At 45.2% G+C, this 17841-nt stretch overlaps 1 protein-coding gene across 2 annotated transcripts in view; it reads right to left on the bottom strand.

Moving 5' to 3' along the window:
- The window catches only part of LOC106572433 (PDZ domain-containing protein 4), a 33806-nt gene extending 17148 nt beyond the window's left edge, over positions 1 to 16658 (bottom strand). For both annotated transcript variants that reach the window (XM_014146615.2, XM_014146616.2), the window contains exon 1: positions 13470 to 16658. In XM_014146615.2, the coding sequence (XP_014002090.1) occupies positions 13470 to 13529 (60 nt within the window). In that variant the 5' untranslated portion in view covers positions 13530 to 16658. The remainder of the gene's footprint in view (positions 1 to 13469) is intronic.
- Positions 16659 to 17841: the final 1183 nt, after the last annotated feature.

The following is a 17841-nucleotide window of genomic DNA, read 5'->3' as shown; positions in this document are numbered from 1 at the left end:
ACCATTTTGTAAGTCGCTCTGGATAAGAGTGTCTGCTAAATGACTTAAATGTAATGTAAATGTAAACCATGGATTGCTGAGCCATGTATTGGCCATTGAGAGGCTTTGAAGCCACCGGTCAGCCATATCGACACTCCCCAGTAGGACCAGTCTTCCATAGGAATGTATTTCAATTAAAAAGGACAAAATTACATGTATTGAAGTATTTTTTGTTGTAGTGGGGACAGTACCATTAGTAATCTCAAAAAATTATATATTGAACGAAAATATAAATGCAACATGCAACAATTTCAAAGATTTTACTGAGTTACAGTTCATTTAAGGAAATCAGTCAATTGAAATGAAACAACTAGACCCTAATCTATGGATTTCACACGACTGGACTGAGTTTTTCCCTACAAAGGGCTTTATTACAGACAGAAATACTCAGCTCATGAAACATGGGACCCACACTTTACATGTTGCGTTTATATTTTTGTTCAGTGTACTTTGAGGAAAATGTTTATACATATACATACATACATACATACATATATATATATACATATACATACATACATACATATATATATATATATATATATATATATATATATATATATATATATATATATATATATATATATATATATATATACACACAGTTGAAGTCAGAAGTTTACATACACCTTAGCCAAATACATTTAAACTCCATTTTTCACAATTCCTGACATTTAATCCTAGTAAAGATTCCCTGTCTTAGGTCAGTTAGGATCACCACTTTATTTTAAGAATGTGAAATGTCAGAATAATAGTAGAGAGAATGATTTATTTCAGCTTTTATTTCTTTCATCATATTCCTAGTGGGTCAGAAGTTTACATACACTCAATTAGTATTTGGTAGCATTGCCTTTAAATTGTTTAACTTGGGTCAAACGTTTCAGGTAGCCTTCCACAAGCTTCCCACAATAAATTGGGTGAATTTTGGCCCATTCCTCCTGACAGAGCTGGTGTAACTGAGTCAGGTTTGTAGGCCTCCTTCCTCGCACACGCTTTTTCAGTTTTGCCCACAAATTTTCTATAGGATTGAGGTCAGGGCTTTGTGATGGCCTGGAATTGTGATACAGTGAATTATGAGTGAAATAATCTTTCTGTAAACAATTGTTGGAAAAATTACTTGTGTCATGCACAAAGTAGATGTCCTAACTGACTTGCCAAAATTATAGTTTGTTAACAAGAAATGTGTGGAGTGGTTGAAAAACTAGTTTTAATGACTCCAACCTAAGTGTATGTAAACTTCCGACTTCAACTGAATATTTATACTTCAACTGTATACATACTGTAAAAAAAACCGATATATTAAATTATGTGATCTAAACATAACAAAACACACATATTATATATATATATATATATATATATATATGTGTGTGTGTGTGTGTGCTTTTTTATGTTACGCTCACATAATTTAATTTCAAAGTATGCATTACGGCTAATATGGCTAATTGAGTGACTGTCAGTGACTGACATAACAAGAGAAAAACTGCTGAGGCACATCCACATTTTTTAAATGCACCTTGTGTATTCTACTATTCTAACTCTCAACAGTAATTATTTTTAATTTGTTCACTCTGATATGTCCCGACCCACATTAACATGGTGCTTGCCTATGGAGCAGCAAGGGGAACTGCCCCTCCTTTCCTTACTTTAAGGCTATGCTCAAATCAGCAAGGGGAACTGCCCCTCCCTTCCCTACTTTCAGGCTATGCTCAAATCGGCAAGGGCAACTGCCCCTCCCTTCCCTACTTTCAGGCTATGCTCAAATCAGCAAGGGGAACTGCCCCTCCCTTCCCTACTTTCAGGCTATGCTCAAATCAGCAAGGGGAACTGCCCCTCCCTTCCCTACTTTCAGGCTATGCTCAAATCAGCAAGGGGAACTGCCCCTCCCTTCCCTACTTTCAGGCTATGCTCAAATCAGCAAGGGGAACTGCCCCTCCCTTCCCTACTTTCAGGCTATGCTCAAATCAGCAAGGGGAACTGCCCCTCCCTTCCCTACTTTCAGGCTATGCTCAAATCAGCAAGGGGAACTGCCCCTCCCTTCCTTACTTTCAGGCTATGCTCAAATCAGCAAGGGGAACTGCCCCTCCCTTCCTTACTTTCAGGCTATGCTCAAATCAGCAAGGGGAACTGCCCCTCCCTTCCCTACTTTCAGGCTATGCTCAAATCAGCAAGGGGAACTGCCCCTCCCTTCCCTACTTTCAGGCTATGCTCAAATCAGCAAGGGGAACTGCCCCTCCCTTCCCTACTTTCAGGCTATGCTCAAATCGGCAAGGGGAACTGCCCCTCCCTTCCTTACTTTCAGGCTATGCTCAAATCAGCAAGGGGAACTGCCCCTCCCTTCCCTACTTTCAGGCTATGCTCAAATCAGCAAGGGGAAGTGCCCCTCCCTTCCCTACTTTCAGGCTATGCTCAAATCAGCAAGGGGAACTGCCCCTCCCTTCCCTACTTTCAGGCTATGCTCAAATCAGCAAGGGGAACTGCCCCTCCCTTCCTTACTTTCAGGCTATGCTCAAATCAGCAAGGGGAACTGCTCCTCCCTTCCCTACCTTCAGGATATGCTTCTTTATTGAGGAAAAATGTACTTACTATGACTGTGATATGCGGTTGTCTCACCTTAAGATGAATGCACTAACTGTAAATCTCTCTGGAGCTAAATGACTAAAATGTAAATGTAGCATACTTTAGAAAGAAGGCATTAAGGTGTCTAACAGAATAAATGTGACAAAAACAAATGAGGACATTAAATGTATTTCTATAGCTTCCAAAATATATTTTAGTGGAGGAGTGCATCAAAGCAGGGACCGAGAGACTGAAAAACAGCTTCTATCTCAAGGCCATCAGACTGTTAAACAGCCATCACTAACATTGAGTGGCTGCTGCCAACATACTGACTCAACTCCAGCCACTTTAATAATGGAAAAATGTATGTAATAAATGTATCACTAGCCACTTTAAACAATGCCACTTCATATCAAGTTTACATACCCTACATTACTCATCTCATATGTATATACTGTACTCTATACCATCTACTGTATCTTGCCATCTTGATGTAACGTATCACTAGCCACTTCAAACAATGACACTTTTATATGTTTACATACCCTACATTACTCATCTCATATGTATATACTGTACTCTATACAGTCCACTGCATCTTGCCTATGCCGTTCTATACCATCACTCATTCATATATTTTTTTATGTACATATTCATTCATTTACACTTGTGTGTATAAGGTAATTGTTGTGAAATTGTTAGGTTAGATTACTCGTTGGATATTACTGCATTGTCGGAACTAGAAGCACAAGCAATTCGCTACACTCGCATTAACATCTGCTAACCATGTGTATGTGACAAATAAAATTTGATTTGATGGAGGCACAGTGGCTTCAACACAGCACCCCCCTATCAGTCATCTAGTGTATAAATCATGGATTCAGACAGACAAAACTGTCTGTTTCTTCTCTTGCATTGCTGTAAACACTGTCAGTGTAATGTTGCATTGTAATGTCAGTGAATTGTTGCATTGTAATGTCAGTGTAATGTTGCATTGTAATGTCAGTGTAATGTTGCATTGTAATGTCAGTGTAATGTTGCATTGTAATGTCAGTGTAATGTTGCATTGTAATGTCAGTGTAATGTTGCAGTGTGATGTCAGTGTAATGTTGCATTGTAATGTCAGTGTAATGTTGCATTGTAATGTCATTGTAATGTTGCAGTGTAATGTCAGTGTAATGTTGCATTGTAATGTCAGTGTAATGTTGCAGTGTAATGTCAGTGTAATGTTGCATTGTAATGTCAGTGTAATGTTGCATTGTAATGTCAGTGTAATGTTGCAGTGTAATGTCAGTGTAATGTTGCATTGTAATGTCAGTGTAATGTTGCAGTGTAATGTCAGTGTAATGTTGCATTGTAATGTTGCAGTGTAATGTCAGTGTAATATTGCATTGTAATGTCAGTGTAATGTTGCAGTGTAATGTCAGTGTAATGTTGCATTGTAATGTCAGTGTAATGTTGCATTGTAATGTCAGTGAATTGTTGCATTGTAATGTCAGTGTAATGTTGCAGTGTAATGTCAGTGTAATGTGGCATTGTAATGTCAGTGTAATGTTGCATTGTAATGTCAGTGTAATGTTGCAGTGTAATGTCAGTGTAATGTGGCATTGTAATGTCAGTGTAATGTTGCATTGTAATGTCAGTGTAATGTTGCATTGTAATGTCAGTGAATTGTTGCATTGTAATGTCAGTGTAATGTTGCATTGTAATGTCAGTGTAATGTTGCATTGTAATGTCAGTGTAATGTTGCATTGTAATGTCAGTGAATTGTTGCATTGTAATGTCAGTGTAATGTTGCATTGTAATGTCAATGTAATGTTGCATTGTAATGTCAGTATAATGTTGCATTGTAATGTCAGTGTAATGTTGCAATGTACATGAATAGCAGATCATTTCTCCTTTAACTGAGTCTAATTTGGATGTGTATTTATGCATTTCTGTGAAAAACCCTGGGCCCGGTTTCCAAAAAGCATCTTAAGGCTAAGTTCATCCTTAAGGCTAAGTTCATCCTTAAGGCTAAGTTCATCCTTAAGGCTAAGTTCATCCTTAAGGCTAAGTTCATCCTTAAGGCTAAGTTCATCCTTAAGGCTAAGTTCATCCTTAAGGCTAAGTTCATCCTTAAGGCTAAGTTCATTCTTAAGGCTAAGTTCATCCTTAAGGCTAAGTTCATCCTTAAGGCTAAGTTCATCCTTTAGATGCTTTTGGGAAACCGGCCCCAGAACAAAGCACAAAACCTCAAGAGACATGCAGTGTTTTAGATAACCGTGAAAATTGTTCTCTTTTATTTGGCATCATGGAGTTTTTAAACCAATCAACCATCTGTTCTGTTAGAAATTCTGTATTTACAATATTGTCATGTGATGAGTTCTTTTAATTTAAGAATTTTATTTAAATAGAAATTTCAGCCTTTGGATGAAAGGAAAACATGCTTTACTATCAAACTGTCAGTGTATTCTGTTTGGAATGCTGATGGTCTAGCTACATGCCTATGTGATCATCTTGACACACCCTTTGCCATCTGGCCTTCGCAGGTTGCATGAGAGCACTGGTGGTAACCAGGATTTCTGCCAATAGAATAGTGGTGTATGTGTCTCAGTTCTGTCGGTGTATGCTCCCTTTATCCAGGCAGAGGCTCTCCAGTGTGCTCTTTGGAGGCAGTGGGTACAGACTGATTGGACCACAGTGCATACAAACAGGTTCCATGCTACATCACCCAGACGGGACAGAGAACAGAAGTCTTCTGCCCAGTCAGAGGACTCAGTGATAAACCACCACTGTTTTACTCCCCACCCCTGCCTGTTTGGGTCTCAGACAGTGGCTCACACAGTCTGCCAGTGGATTTTGTTGTCTATAAAAGCTAAACACCTTGTGTGTCGTTAGAGCTCACTCCCTTGGGCATACCTTTATGTACCGCTTATTACACAATTGTTTGAACGCTTGATCAGTGAAGTGATTTGATTTTACACTATATCAATACACACTGACCCGGCATGTGGTCTTTGTCATCAAGGCTGACCTCTGAAAAAGGGTCAATGAATTTACCGCCAGTCTCCCTTGCATGCTTCAGACTGCACACACACACACACACACACACACACACACACACACACACACACACACACACACACACACACACACACACACACACACACACACACACACACACACACACACACACACACACACACACACACACACACACACACAAACACACACACGCATACACGCAAGCACGCAGACACACACACCCGGGGGATCAGCGAAGTCACTCAAGCCTACCTATTCATCCCTGCTCTGTGAAGCGCTCAAATCAATTACTCCTGTCATCTGAGGGCAAACAGCAGAAAAATAGCCCTCTCATTCCTTCCTTCCTTCCTTCTCTTCCCTTTTTCTTTTTCCCATTCTGTCTTTTCCTTTCCTTTGCCTGACTCATTAGTCTACCACTTGCAGTCATGTCGTCGCCCGTTGTTCTCTTTCTTGGCTTTGCCTCAGGCACCAGATGCAACTATGATAACTGGCACAGATTCACATGTCCTGACTCTTTGACATACAACCATAACAATAGAATAACAATCCATACAGTATACATCCCTATGCTTGTTGTGACACGTCTGATACATGAGAACATGGATATTGAAGCTGATTCATGGGCATTATCTTTTTATGTGGTGTGTTTATTCAGTCTCACAGACATTACCAAAAACTCATGAAGCAAAAACTACATTCACATGGTACATGGGAGTACACCTAGATCTTGCAGTTGCCAAATGTTGCTGTTTGCTGAGGCTGTAACCGTGGCAACCCTTCTGTGCACCCCCTGGACAAAAACTATTTTGGCACTGAGCTAAAATGCCTACATTTAATGAATTATGCATCTTTGTCAGATAAAAAGATAATCATGAATATTCCTGCATTATTAGTTTTTTTTACAATAATAATCAGATTCTTTAGATTGATGATATTGTTATTTTTCTCTTTGTGTTTTTGTTTTCTAATAGTCCATCATTATGGTGGTTGTAGTTACATTGTTCATGGTCATTTTACTGTGTGCACCTCTGTAATTGCTTGTGGGTGTTATTACTTTGAATCGTTCATCAATAGTTTGATCATTTTCATTAATACATGCATGGCTTGTTCATATGGATGGGGTGTTGAAACCATTGAGCATGCAAATGATCTGTCAGCTGGTTTGCTGAATGACTGACATTAGACCTATATGACGTCAGCATATTGACGCCCGTCTCTGTTGCTACAGGTGGTGCCACCAGAGCATTGTGACTGAGTTGTGGCTGAGCATGACTCAAGATACAGTGCCTTCGGAAAGTATTCAGACCCCTTGACTTTTTCCACATATTGTTAGGTTACAGCCTTATTCAAAAAATAATTAAATCGTTTTTTTTCCTGATTAATCTACACACAATACCCCATACTGACGAAGCAAAAACAGGTTTTTAGAAATGTTTGCTAATAAAAAAACTGATTTCACATTTGCATAAGTATTCAGACCCTTTACTCAGTACTTTGTTGAAGCACCTTTGGCAGAGATTACAGCCTCGAGTCTTCTTGGGTATGACGCTACAAGCTTAGCACACCTGTATTTGGGGAGTTCCTCCCATTCTTCTCTGCATATCCTCTCAAGCGCTGTCAGGTTAGATGGGGAACGTTGCTGTTTTCAGGTCTCTCCAGAGATGTTCGATCTGGTTCAAGTCCGGGCTCTGGCTGGGCCACTCAAGGACATTCAGAGACTTGTCCCGAAGCCACTCCTGCATTGTCTTGGCTGTGTGCTTAGGGTCGTTGTCATGTTAGAAAGTGAACCTTCACCCCAGTGTGAGGTCCTGTGTGCTCTGGAGCAAGTTTTCATCAAGGATCTCTCTGTACTTTGCTCCATTCATCTTTCCCTCGATCCTGACTAGTCTCCCAGTCCCTGCCACTGAAAAACATCCCCACAGCATGATGCTGCCACCACCATGCTTCACGGTAGGGATGGTGCCAGATTTCCTCCAGACGTGATGCTTGGCATTCAGGCCAAAGAGTTCAATCTTGGTTTCATCAGACCAGAGAAGCTTGTTTCTCATGGTCTGAGAGTCTTTAGGTGTCTTTTGGCAAACTCTAAGTGGGCTGTCATGTGCCTTTTACTGAAGAGTAGCTTCCATCTGGCCACTCTACCATAAAGGCCTGATTGGTGGAGTGCTGCAGAGATGGTTGTCCTTTTGGAAGGTTCTCCCCTCTCCACAGAGGAACTCTGGAGCTCTGTCAGAGTGACCATTGGGTCCTTGGTCACCTCCCTGACCAAGGCCCTTCTCCCCTGATTGCTCAGTTATGCTGGGCAGCCAGCTCTAGGAAGAGTCTCGGTGGTTCCAAACTTCTTCCATTTAAGAATGATGGAGGCCACTGTGTTCTTGGGGACCTTCAATGGTGCAGACATTTTTTGGTACTCTTCCCCAGTTCTGTGCCTCGACGCAATCCTGTCTCTGAGCTCTACGGACAATTCCATCGACCTTATGGCTTGGTTTTTACTCTGACATGCACTGTCAACTGTGGGACCTTATATAGACAGCTGTGTGCCATTCCAAATCATGTCCAATTAATGGAATTTACTATAGGTGGACTCCAATCAAGTTGTAAAAACATCTCAAGGATGATCAATGGAAACAGAATGCACCTGAGCTCAATTTCGAGTCTCACAGTAAAGGGTCTGAATACTTATGTAAATAAGGTATATATATACATTAATACATTTGCTAAAAATTCAAAAAACCTGTTTACGCTTTGTCATTATGGGGTATTGTCACAACTTCCGCCGAAGTCGGCTCCTCTCCTTGTTCGGGCGGCGTTCGGCGGTCGAAGTCACCGGCTTTCTAGCCATCGCCGCTCCATTTTTCATTTATCCATTCGTTTTGTCTTGTTCCCTGTACACCTGGTTTTCATTCCCCAATCACACTACATGTATTTATTCCTCTGTTGCCCCTCATGTCTTTGTGTGTGATTGTTCATTATTTTCCGTGTTATTTTCACGAAGCTTGTATGTATTGTTAAACATTGATGTTTTGTGACTGTTTTTGCGCGCGTTACACTTTGCCTTGTTGGCTGGAGGTTTTTGACGCAGCTGCGTCCGTCTGTATATTTCTTCTGCCGAAATAAAGTGTGCGCCTGTTCACAATTCTCTGCTCTCCTGCACCTGACTTCACCACAAGTACGCACACGCCTGATAGAATCACACACCACCATGGAGTCAGCAGGAGCAGGTACCCCGGTCAGAGGAGTCGAGGAGCACATCCAGGAACACTCAGCAATGCTGCATCATCTCGATGCCTTGATGGATTGCGTTGTCCAGACCATGGACCTCTGGGAGAGACAGGAAGTCTCTCCAGTGCCTCGACCAGCGCAACCGGGGTTACCTCTACCTGTCCCATCCGGATCCAGTTCCAGTGGGATGCGTCTCTCCCTTCCCAGGGAGTATGACGGGACGGCAGCACAGTGCCAGGGGTTCCTCCAACAACTGGACTTATACCTGGCCACCGTTCACCTAGCTCCCTCGGGAAGGGAGAGAGTGTCCGCCCTCGTCTCATGCTTCTCGGGAAGAACTCTGGAGTGGGCAAACCCCGTATGGGGAGAAGGAGACGCGGCGTTGGACCACTTCGAGGAGTTCACCCGCTGCTTCCGGGCCGTCTTCGACCATCCACCCGAAGGGAGAGCGGCGGGGGAACGGCTCTTCCATTTGAGGCAGGGGACGAGGAGCACACAGGAGTTCGCACTGGAATTCCGGACCTTGGCCACCGGAGCAGGATGGAACGACAGGGCCCTCACCGGTGCCGAGGTTGGTCCCTCTGGGAGTCGAGGCAGCAGGCAGGGCACTCTGGCGTCACCCCAGGTGAGTCTGCACCACTCTCATCCAGAGTCCTCTGTTGTCCACCTGTTTGTACCGGTTTGTTTTCCTGAGTTTTCCCCGCATTCCCAGCATAAGGCGCTCGTCGATTCAGGCGCAGCTGGGAACTTTATCGACAGAGCGTTAGCCCTTAGTTTAGGGATCCCCATTATTCCTGTGGTTAGACCTTTCCCTGTACACGCTCTGGATAGTCGACCATTAGGGTCCGGGTCAATCAGGGAAGCCACCATCTCCCTGGCCATGGAGACGCAGGGGGGTCACGAGGAGAGAATCAGTCTCTTCCTCAATGACTCTCCTGCATTTCCCATGGGACTAGGCCTTCCCTGGTTGGCTCGTCATAACCCCACCATTTCCTGGCAACAGAGGGCTCTCACGGGGTGGTCGCAAGAGTGCTTGGGGAGGTGTGTAGGGGTTTCCGTTGGTGCTACCACGGTGGAAAATCCAGACCAGGTCTCCACCGTGCGCATTCCCCCAGAATATGCCGATTTGTCTCTCGCCTTCTGTAAAAAGAAGGCGACTCAATTACCACCTCATCGACGGGGGGATTGTGCGATAAATCTCCTGGTAGACGCTGCACTTCCCAGGAGTCACGTGTATCCCCTGTCGCAAGCGGAGACGGTGGCTATGGAGACCTATGTCTCCGAATCCCTGCGTCAGGGGTACATTCGGTCCTCCGCTTCACCCGCCTCCTCAAGTTTATTTTTTGTGAAGAAGAAGGATGGAGGTCTGCGCCCGTGCATTGACTATCGAGGTCTCAATCAAATCACGGTGAGGTACAGTTACCCGCTACCTCTTATCGCCACGGCGATTGAGTCAATGCATGGGGCGCACTTCTTCCCTAAACTGGATCTCAGGAGTGCATACAACCTGGTGCGTATCCGGGAGGGAGACAAATGAAATACGGCGTTTAGTACCACCTCAGGGCATTATGAGTACCTCGTCATGCCGTATGGGTTGATGAATGCTCCATCACTCTTCCAATCCTTTGTAGATGAGATTTTCAGGGACCTGCACGGGCAAGGTGTAGTGCTGTATATCGATGACATTCTGATAAACTCCGTTACATGCGCTGAGCATGTGTCCTTGGTGCGCAAGGTACTTGGACGACTGTTGGAGCATGACCTGTACGTCAAGGCTGAGAAATGCCTGTTCTTCCAGCAGGCCGTCTCCTTCCTAGGGTATCGCATCAGGGGTGGAGATGGAGAGTGACCGCATTGCAGCCGTGCGTAATTGGCCGACTCCCACCACGGTAAAGGAGGTGCAGCGATTTTTAGGGTTTGCCAATTACTACCGGAGATTTATCCGGGGTTTTGGCCAGGTGGCTGCTCCCATTACCTCACTGCTGAAGGGGGGTCCTGTACGTCTGCAGTGGTCGGTTGAGGCGGACAGGGTTTTTGGGCACCTAAGAGCTCTGTTTACCTCGGCTCCCGTGCTGGCCCATCCGGATCCCTCTTTGGCGTTCATAGTGGAGGTGAACGCGTCCGAGGCTGGGATAGGAGCCGTGCTCTCTCAGACCTCGGGCACGCCACCAAAGCTCCGCCCCTGTGCTTTCTTCTCGAAGAAGCTCAGCCCGGCGGAGCGGAACTATGATGTGGGGGACCGGGAGCTGTTGGCTCTGGTTAAGGCTTTGAAGGCGTGGAAACATTGGCGCGAGGGGGCTAAACACCCTTTCCTCATCTGGACTGACCACCGCAACCTGGAGTACATCCGGGCAGCTAGGAGATTGAATCCTCGTCAGGCAAGGTGGGCCATGTTCTTTACCCGATTTGTGTTTACCCTGTCCTACAGACCAGGTTCCCAGAATGTGAAGGCAGACGCACTGTCCCGGCTGTGACACAGAGGAGCGGCCCATGGATCAGACTCCCATTCTTTCGGCCTCCTGCCTGGTAGCGCCAGTCGTGTGGGAGCTGGACGAGGACATTGAGCAGGCATTGCATACAGAGCCCGCTCCACTCCAGTGTCCCGTCGGGCGTCGGTAGGTTCCGTCTGCTGTCTGTGACCAGTTGATCTATTGGGCCCACACATCACCCTCCTCTGGTCATCCGGGGATCGGTCGGACGGTGCGCTGTCTGACTGGAAAGTACTGGTGGACCACCTTGGCTCGGGACGTGAGGGTTTATGTTTCCTCCTGCTCGGTGTGCGCCCATTGTAAGGCTCCTAGACACCTGCCCAGAGGTAAGCTACATTCCTTACCCGTTCCACAATGGCCTTGGTCACACCTGTCGGTGGATTTTCTAATGGATCTTCCTCCCTCACAGGGAAACACCACGATCCTGGTCGTTGTGGATCGTTTCTCTAAGTCCTGTCGTCTCCTCCCTCTGCCCAGTCTCCCTACGGCCCTACAGACTGCAGAGGCCCTGTTTACACACGTCTTCCGGCACTACGGGGTGCCTGAGGATATAGTGTCTGATCGAGGTCCCCAGTTCACTTTGAGAGTCTGGAGGGTGTTCATGGAACGTCTGGGGGTCTCGATCAGCCTTACATCAGGTTTCCACCCCGAGAGTAATGGGCAGGTGGGAAGGGGCGGCGTTCATGCCCTGGGCAGAGATGGCACAGAACTCGCTCCGCCACTCCTCCACTAACCTCTCCCCCTTTCAGTGTGTATTGGGGTACCAGCCAGTTCTGGCACCGTGGCATCAGAGTCAGACCGAGGCTTCTGCGGTGGATGATTGGTTCAGGCACGCGGAGGAGACATGGGAAGCCGCCCATGGTCACCTCCAGCAGGCCGCACTGAACCGAAAGACAAGCGCGGACTGTCACCGCAGTGAGGCCCCGGTGTTCGCACCGGGGGACAGGGTCTAGCTCTCGACCCGAAACCTGCCCCTCTGCCTGCCCTGCCGGAAGCTGGGTCTGCGGTTTGTGGGGCCATTTAAATTCCTGAGGAGAGTGAACGAGGTATGTTACAGGTTACAGCTTCCCCCCGATTACCATATTAACACCTCATTCCATGTGTCTCTCCTCAGGCCGGTGGTGGCTGGTCCGCTCAAGGAGTCTGAGGTGCGGGAGGTTCCTGGACATCGAGGGGGCCCCGGCGTACTCCGTCCGTTCCATCCTGGATTCGAGGTGAGGGGCCTTCAGTACCTCGTGGAGTGGGAGGGGTACGGTCCGGAGGAGAGGTGCTGGGTTCCGGTGGTGGATGTGTTGGACCCTGAACTGCTGTGGGAATTCCACCTGCGCCTCGGTCTCCCAGTCGTCCCCGAGGCCGGTGTCGGCGCGCCGCTGGAGCCGCGCGTCAAGGGGGGGTTACTGTCACGACTTCCGCCGAAGTCGGCCCCTCTCCTTGTTCGGGCGGCGTTCGGCGGTCGACGTCACCGGCTTTCTAGCCATCGCCGCTCCATTTTTAATTTATCCATTTGTTTTGTCTTGTTCCCTGCACACCTGGTTTTCATTCCCCAATCACACTACATGTATTTATTCCTCTGTTCCCCCTCATGTCTTTGTGTGTGATTGTTTGTGTGTTACGTGTTTTTGTAACGCGCCAGGCTGGCGTTCGTTATTTTCCGTGTTATTTTCACGAAGCTTGTATGTATTGTTAAACATTGATGTTTTGTGACAGTTTTTGCTCGCGTTACACTTTGCCTTGTTGGCTGGAGGTTTTTGACGCAGCTGCGTCTGTCTGTATAAAGTGTGTGCCTGTTCACAATTCTCTGCTCTCCTGCACCTGACTTCACCACAAGTACGCACACGCCTGACAGGTATTGTGTGTAGATTTCTGAGGATTTATTATTTTTTGAATCCATTTTAGAATATGGCTGTAATGTAACAAAATGTGGAAAAAGTCAGTAGGTCTGAATACAACAACACATACTGTCATTAGATTGCAGACAGACAGACACTGTATCAGAAAGGTGTCAATATGAAGAGGCTGTGGCAGTATCAAGAGAGCAAGAGAGGAGGAGACAGGAGAATGTTAAGAGGCTTGGTACTACAGTAGGCTAGAGAGAGAGAGAGAGAGAGAGAGAGAGAGAGAGAGAGAGAGACTCACCTGGAACATGACCCTGTACTGTTCCTCAGGCTTCTGAACCATACACATGTTACACCCCATGGTGTCCTGAACTCAGGCCAGGCGAGGCCAAACCAGTCCAGGAGAACAGTACCTAAAAACACCTCTCTCTCCCTTCGGTGTGGCAGTCAGAGAGCTCCCCACAGACCTACGGGTCCTGAGTGTCAACCCCTCTTATGTCAGGGCACTGTGGATTATGGATACCAGAGTTTCTCTGTCCCCAAAAACAGGCTGTGTCCCTGTGTCCTGTTCCTATCCTCGTTCCAGATGTCAAGTTTTACAAACCAAACCTAATCCCTACATTTAAAAAAGGGTTTTGGATGTCCTCCCATCTGTTTCTGTCCCCATTGCAGAGTACACATATCTTTGTTTGTCTTCATTAGCATAAGAGTGGTTATGTTCAGGTTAGGTTTTGCGTGACTCCATCATGATTTTTGGACGGGTGAGTCAGAGGGAGGGAGGAGGGGGAATGACTGAGAGATGAGTAAGTTGACGAGGGAGCTGAGGATGGGTTGAAAGGACTGACAGTTGATCAGTGTTATTGTGGTGTAATGTATTTAAGACAGTCCATCATAACTATTCAATAATGATTCAATCACCTGTCAATAATAATCATGCGTGTGATCTAGACCTAAAGTGTATGCAGCCTAATTCTGCCTGATTTCTGTTGAACAGTCACCATTTGAGCTGTCTCTCTCAACTAGCCGAGATGTTTTTCCCAATGGAACTCAAAGTGAACTCGCCCACGCCTTTCCCTGGTCTCACGCTCAGCTCAGCTAATCCTCAGCACTCTTTTAAAGAAAGTCTTTCAAAGTATCAGATGCAAACAGGCACCGATATCAAATAACTTCTTGCCCTCTTTTTCCCCTAACACTCCCGCTTGAGTTTCCCACCTTCTTCGCTTTCCAGGTTTAGAAGGATTGCTCGAGTCTGGCTTGTGTGATAAGTTATCCCTCTGACGGCATTTTCTCAGGTTTCACTTTTCTTTTGCTCTGGTACTTTCACCTTTTCAGGATCAATGGACTCCTCAGTACTTTTTTCATTGGTGCTTGGAGTCATTGACATCTTCTGGTTTACCTCCATTGAAACAGACCAAGAGGAGAGAGAGATTATCTGCCCACTGAACAATCTATCCTACTGCCTGAATCTCAAGCCCTGGCTGTCGAGCTAAGATTAGCAGTATGTATTGGCTACACGAAACCCAATAACACGCACACCTGCACACGAATCACAGTGAGGCAACAACAGATGAGGAAACTGCTGTCTCAACGGCACCTCTCTGCTTGATGTTGTGTATCTGCCAGAATAACAGATGCTAAGAACCACTTTTAGGATACAACTGTTTCACTGACACTGGTCTACATATAAAATGTATATCATGTAAATTATCACTGTGGAGTGTTTGAGGAAAGTAGACAGTTGTCTGCAGAAGGCGTGTGAGCCAGACTGGTAGATTCAGCTTCAGGTGTTCTTTCAGGTTTCTAGCCAGCTCTTTTGACAGTTATGGCTCATTGATAAGCTAAACCAGGGCACTGAAACACTGGAGGCTATTGATCTGGGGTGTCACTGAATGGAAAATTACAATTAAATTATAGGCCTGTTAGAGAACAGGAACCCTCCTACTCAGTCATGTGCAAAAATCTATATTAAAAACTCTAAGGGATCAATTACATGTTGTGTTTGCAGGACTATTGGTGAAATCAGGACTAGTCAACATTAAGACCATCAATGATAAGCCATGTGTAAAATAATGGGCTTTTCATTGGAAATATAAGGTTTAAGGGTCTTTGTTTTCCTCATTAAAATGTGTTGATTGAAAGTCTGCCTCTTCCTCCTCTCTCATTCCTATATATCATTCAATCCATCCTTCACCTGTTTAAGTGGACTAACTCAGTGTATTGACTTAAATCCTGCACTCCTTCTCTCATTATCCCCTAAGATAACGCATGCTGAAGTTGAAACGTACTGCATCCTGTAACCTTGTAACCATTTACAGTCTGTATCTCTCCTGACTGTCTCTGTCTCATTACCTAGGTTAAACCTTTAAGTCTTATCAGTACTTCCTCCAGAAGGCCCTGCAGTCTGGACATCACTCAACATTTTACGCTTTGAAAAGTTCACCTCTGCCCAGCCAAGCCACTGTCAAAAACAAGGTGTTAGCTTCTGTAATCCTTCCTCAAAGCCTCACTGACTGAACCCACCTCTACTATCTCCAGACACTCAGTGTTATCCTTGACACTGGCACATACACACAATATGTAACCAACTCCAATATAAAAGATCAACACACACACAGAGACATACACACACACTTGTAAAAACCCCTCCCAGTCTGTCAGGCTAGGCAGTAAGCACCAGAGCCAATGCCAGTCTAGCTGTAGAACTGTCAGACAGTCACAGCAGGTGCTGAAAGCCAAACAGGCGTGTCAAATGTCCCAACGGTTCCTACGCTCTCTCCATGTTCAGTTCCACATAGAGCCTTTCATCGCATGAGGATGTACGTGAATTCTAATTCTTACCTGGCCACTATTGTAAAACCTCTAGTTTGAGACCCACAGTCTGTCATGTGAATGATCTGAGTCTAACAGGTATGGACTCATTCAGGATTCTACAGATCCACGGAGGAGAGAAGAAGAGGAGATGTAAAATGTAGTGATGAGAAATGACAGAAAATGAGAGTATTTCCTCTTGCAGGACTTCTGCCACTCTATGTCCTCACAAACAAAAACAAATCTTAAACTAGAGCCCAGAAAAAGAAAGTTCATCCATCTTCTACTGCAGGAAGAAAATAACATAAAATCAAGAATGTAAGGTACCAGATCTGCAGTAATAATCCACCTTTTGTCTGTTATTCATTCTTTTAAAAATCCGCAATTAGAAACAAAAGCGTTGGGAGGGACAAAAGCATCCATCCAGGTGGTTTATAGAGCCAGAGTGTAAAGCACACTGCCTCTCTCAGGTTGGACATAAATCCCAATCAGCACACTCAGAAAATGATAGAAATCACTGACGGCTGATTGGGGGATTGTCTTGGCTTCTCCCCTCAGGCACGACAGTAAATGTGCTCCCCCACTGCAGCGGGGAACACAAAGGCGTTCCTGCCCAGCGCTAAGGAGCCTGCTGATCCGCACACAGCACTATCAAGCATGTCTGCTACTGCTGAATAGGATTCTACTGGATGCAACACTGTTCTCTCTGGCTTTCCAGGGGAGGGCTCTGGCCCCCTCCCCTAGTCCCCCATATTTTTGCCCACACCTCATTTGCTACCCCTCCTCCCCCTCTTGCTCTCTCTCTCTTGCTCCCTTCTCTCTCTGTCTCTCTCTCTGTGGGAAACACAGGGCATGCTCCAGAAAGCCTGATGATCTGTTTTCACTATGCAGGTAGAACAGAGCAGAAGGAGAGAGAGAGAGAGAGAGTAAGCTACTACAATCTACATTAAATAATGAACAGTCAAGGTGCACTATCAATAAACATTTGTCAATATTCATATATAATGTGACATACTGTATGTATCCTTACAAGTATCAATTGCTTTAATGATAAGGTACCAAGAATTATATGGGATAATGTACTGTACTAGACAAACAGAAATGGCCAAAGGAGGTAGAGAGCCTCTGACCGCCTGTGAATTTAAATGAGTTGCAGCGCTGACACACAGAAGGAAGAAAATGAGAAGGAAAAGAGAGGGAGACAGAACAATTGGATAACAGGTGTATGATGGGATGGATTTAAAGATGGAACACAGCCAAGGAATGTGAAGTACATGACTGTGTGGGAGAGAGTGGGCGATGGAGAAAAAGAGGGGGTGGGGTGGAGACAGAGAGGGCTTTCAGCAGTACGGCATTCAAAATGCAAACAATACAAACCTGTAAATGCTGCAATCATGTGGATAACAAAAAGGTTTAAATGCTGAGTATATGCACCTGTTTTGTTTGCACAATACTTGTGTATTCCCTCAATTTATATATTTTCATTGACTTCCCTTGACCCTCTCTCCCTCTCTGAATATCAAGCTGCATTTTAGTACTGTTCATTGTCTAATTTCAATTTTAAACACAGACAGCTCTGTCGGCACATTTGCAACAGTCACACTGCCAATTGTTTTAGAGCCAAGTAGAGCTATGAGACACAGACCAGGGGATAGGGCGGATTAAATCAGTGAATCCCAGCAAACTGAACACTGTAAGAAAGAACAAATATTAAAAATAAAATTATAGCCAACAAACAACTATTTAAAAAATGATATTTTTTACATTATTTCGGTATTTCTCTCCCTCTCCCTGGTCTTCCTCTCTCCTGTCTTCCTCTCTCTCTTTTTGCCTCTCTCTCACCAGAGGGAGTCATTTGACTAACA

This window comes from Salmo salar, chromosome ssa15 (assembly GCF_905237065.1).
Source record: "Salmo salar chromosome ssa15, Ssal_v3.1, whole genome shotgun sequence".
NCBI lineage: Eukaryota > Metazoa > Chordata > Actinopteri > Salmoniformes > Salmonidae > Salmo > Salmo salar.
The sequence above is the reverse complement of the archived record's forward strand: the minus strand, read 5'-3'. Positions and strand labels throughout refer to the sequence as shown.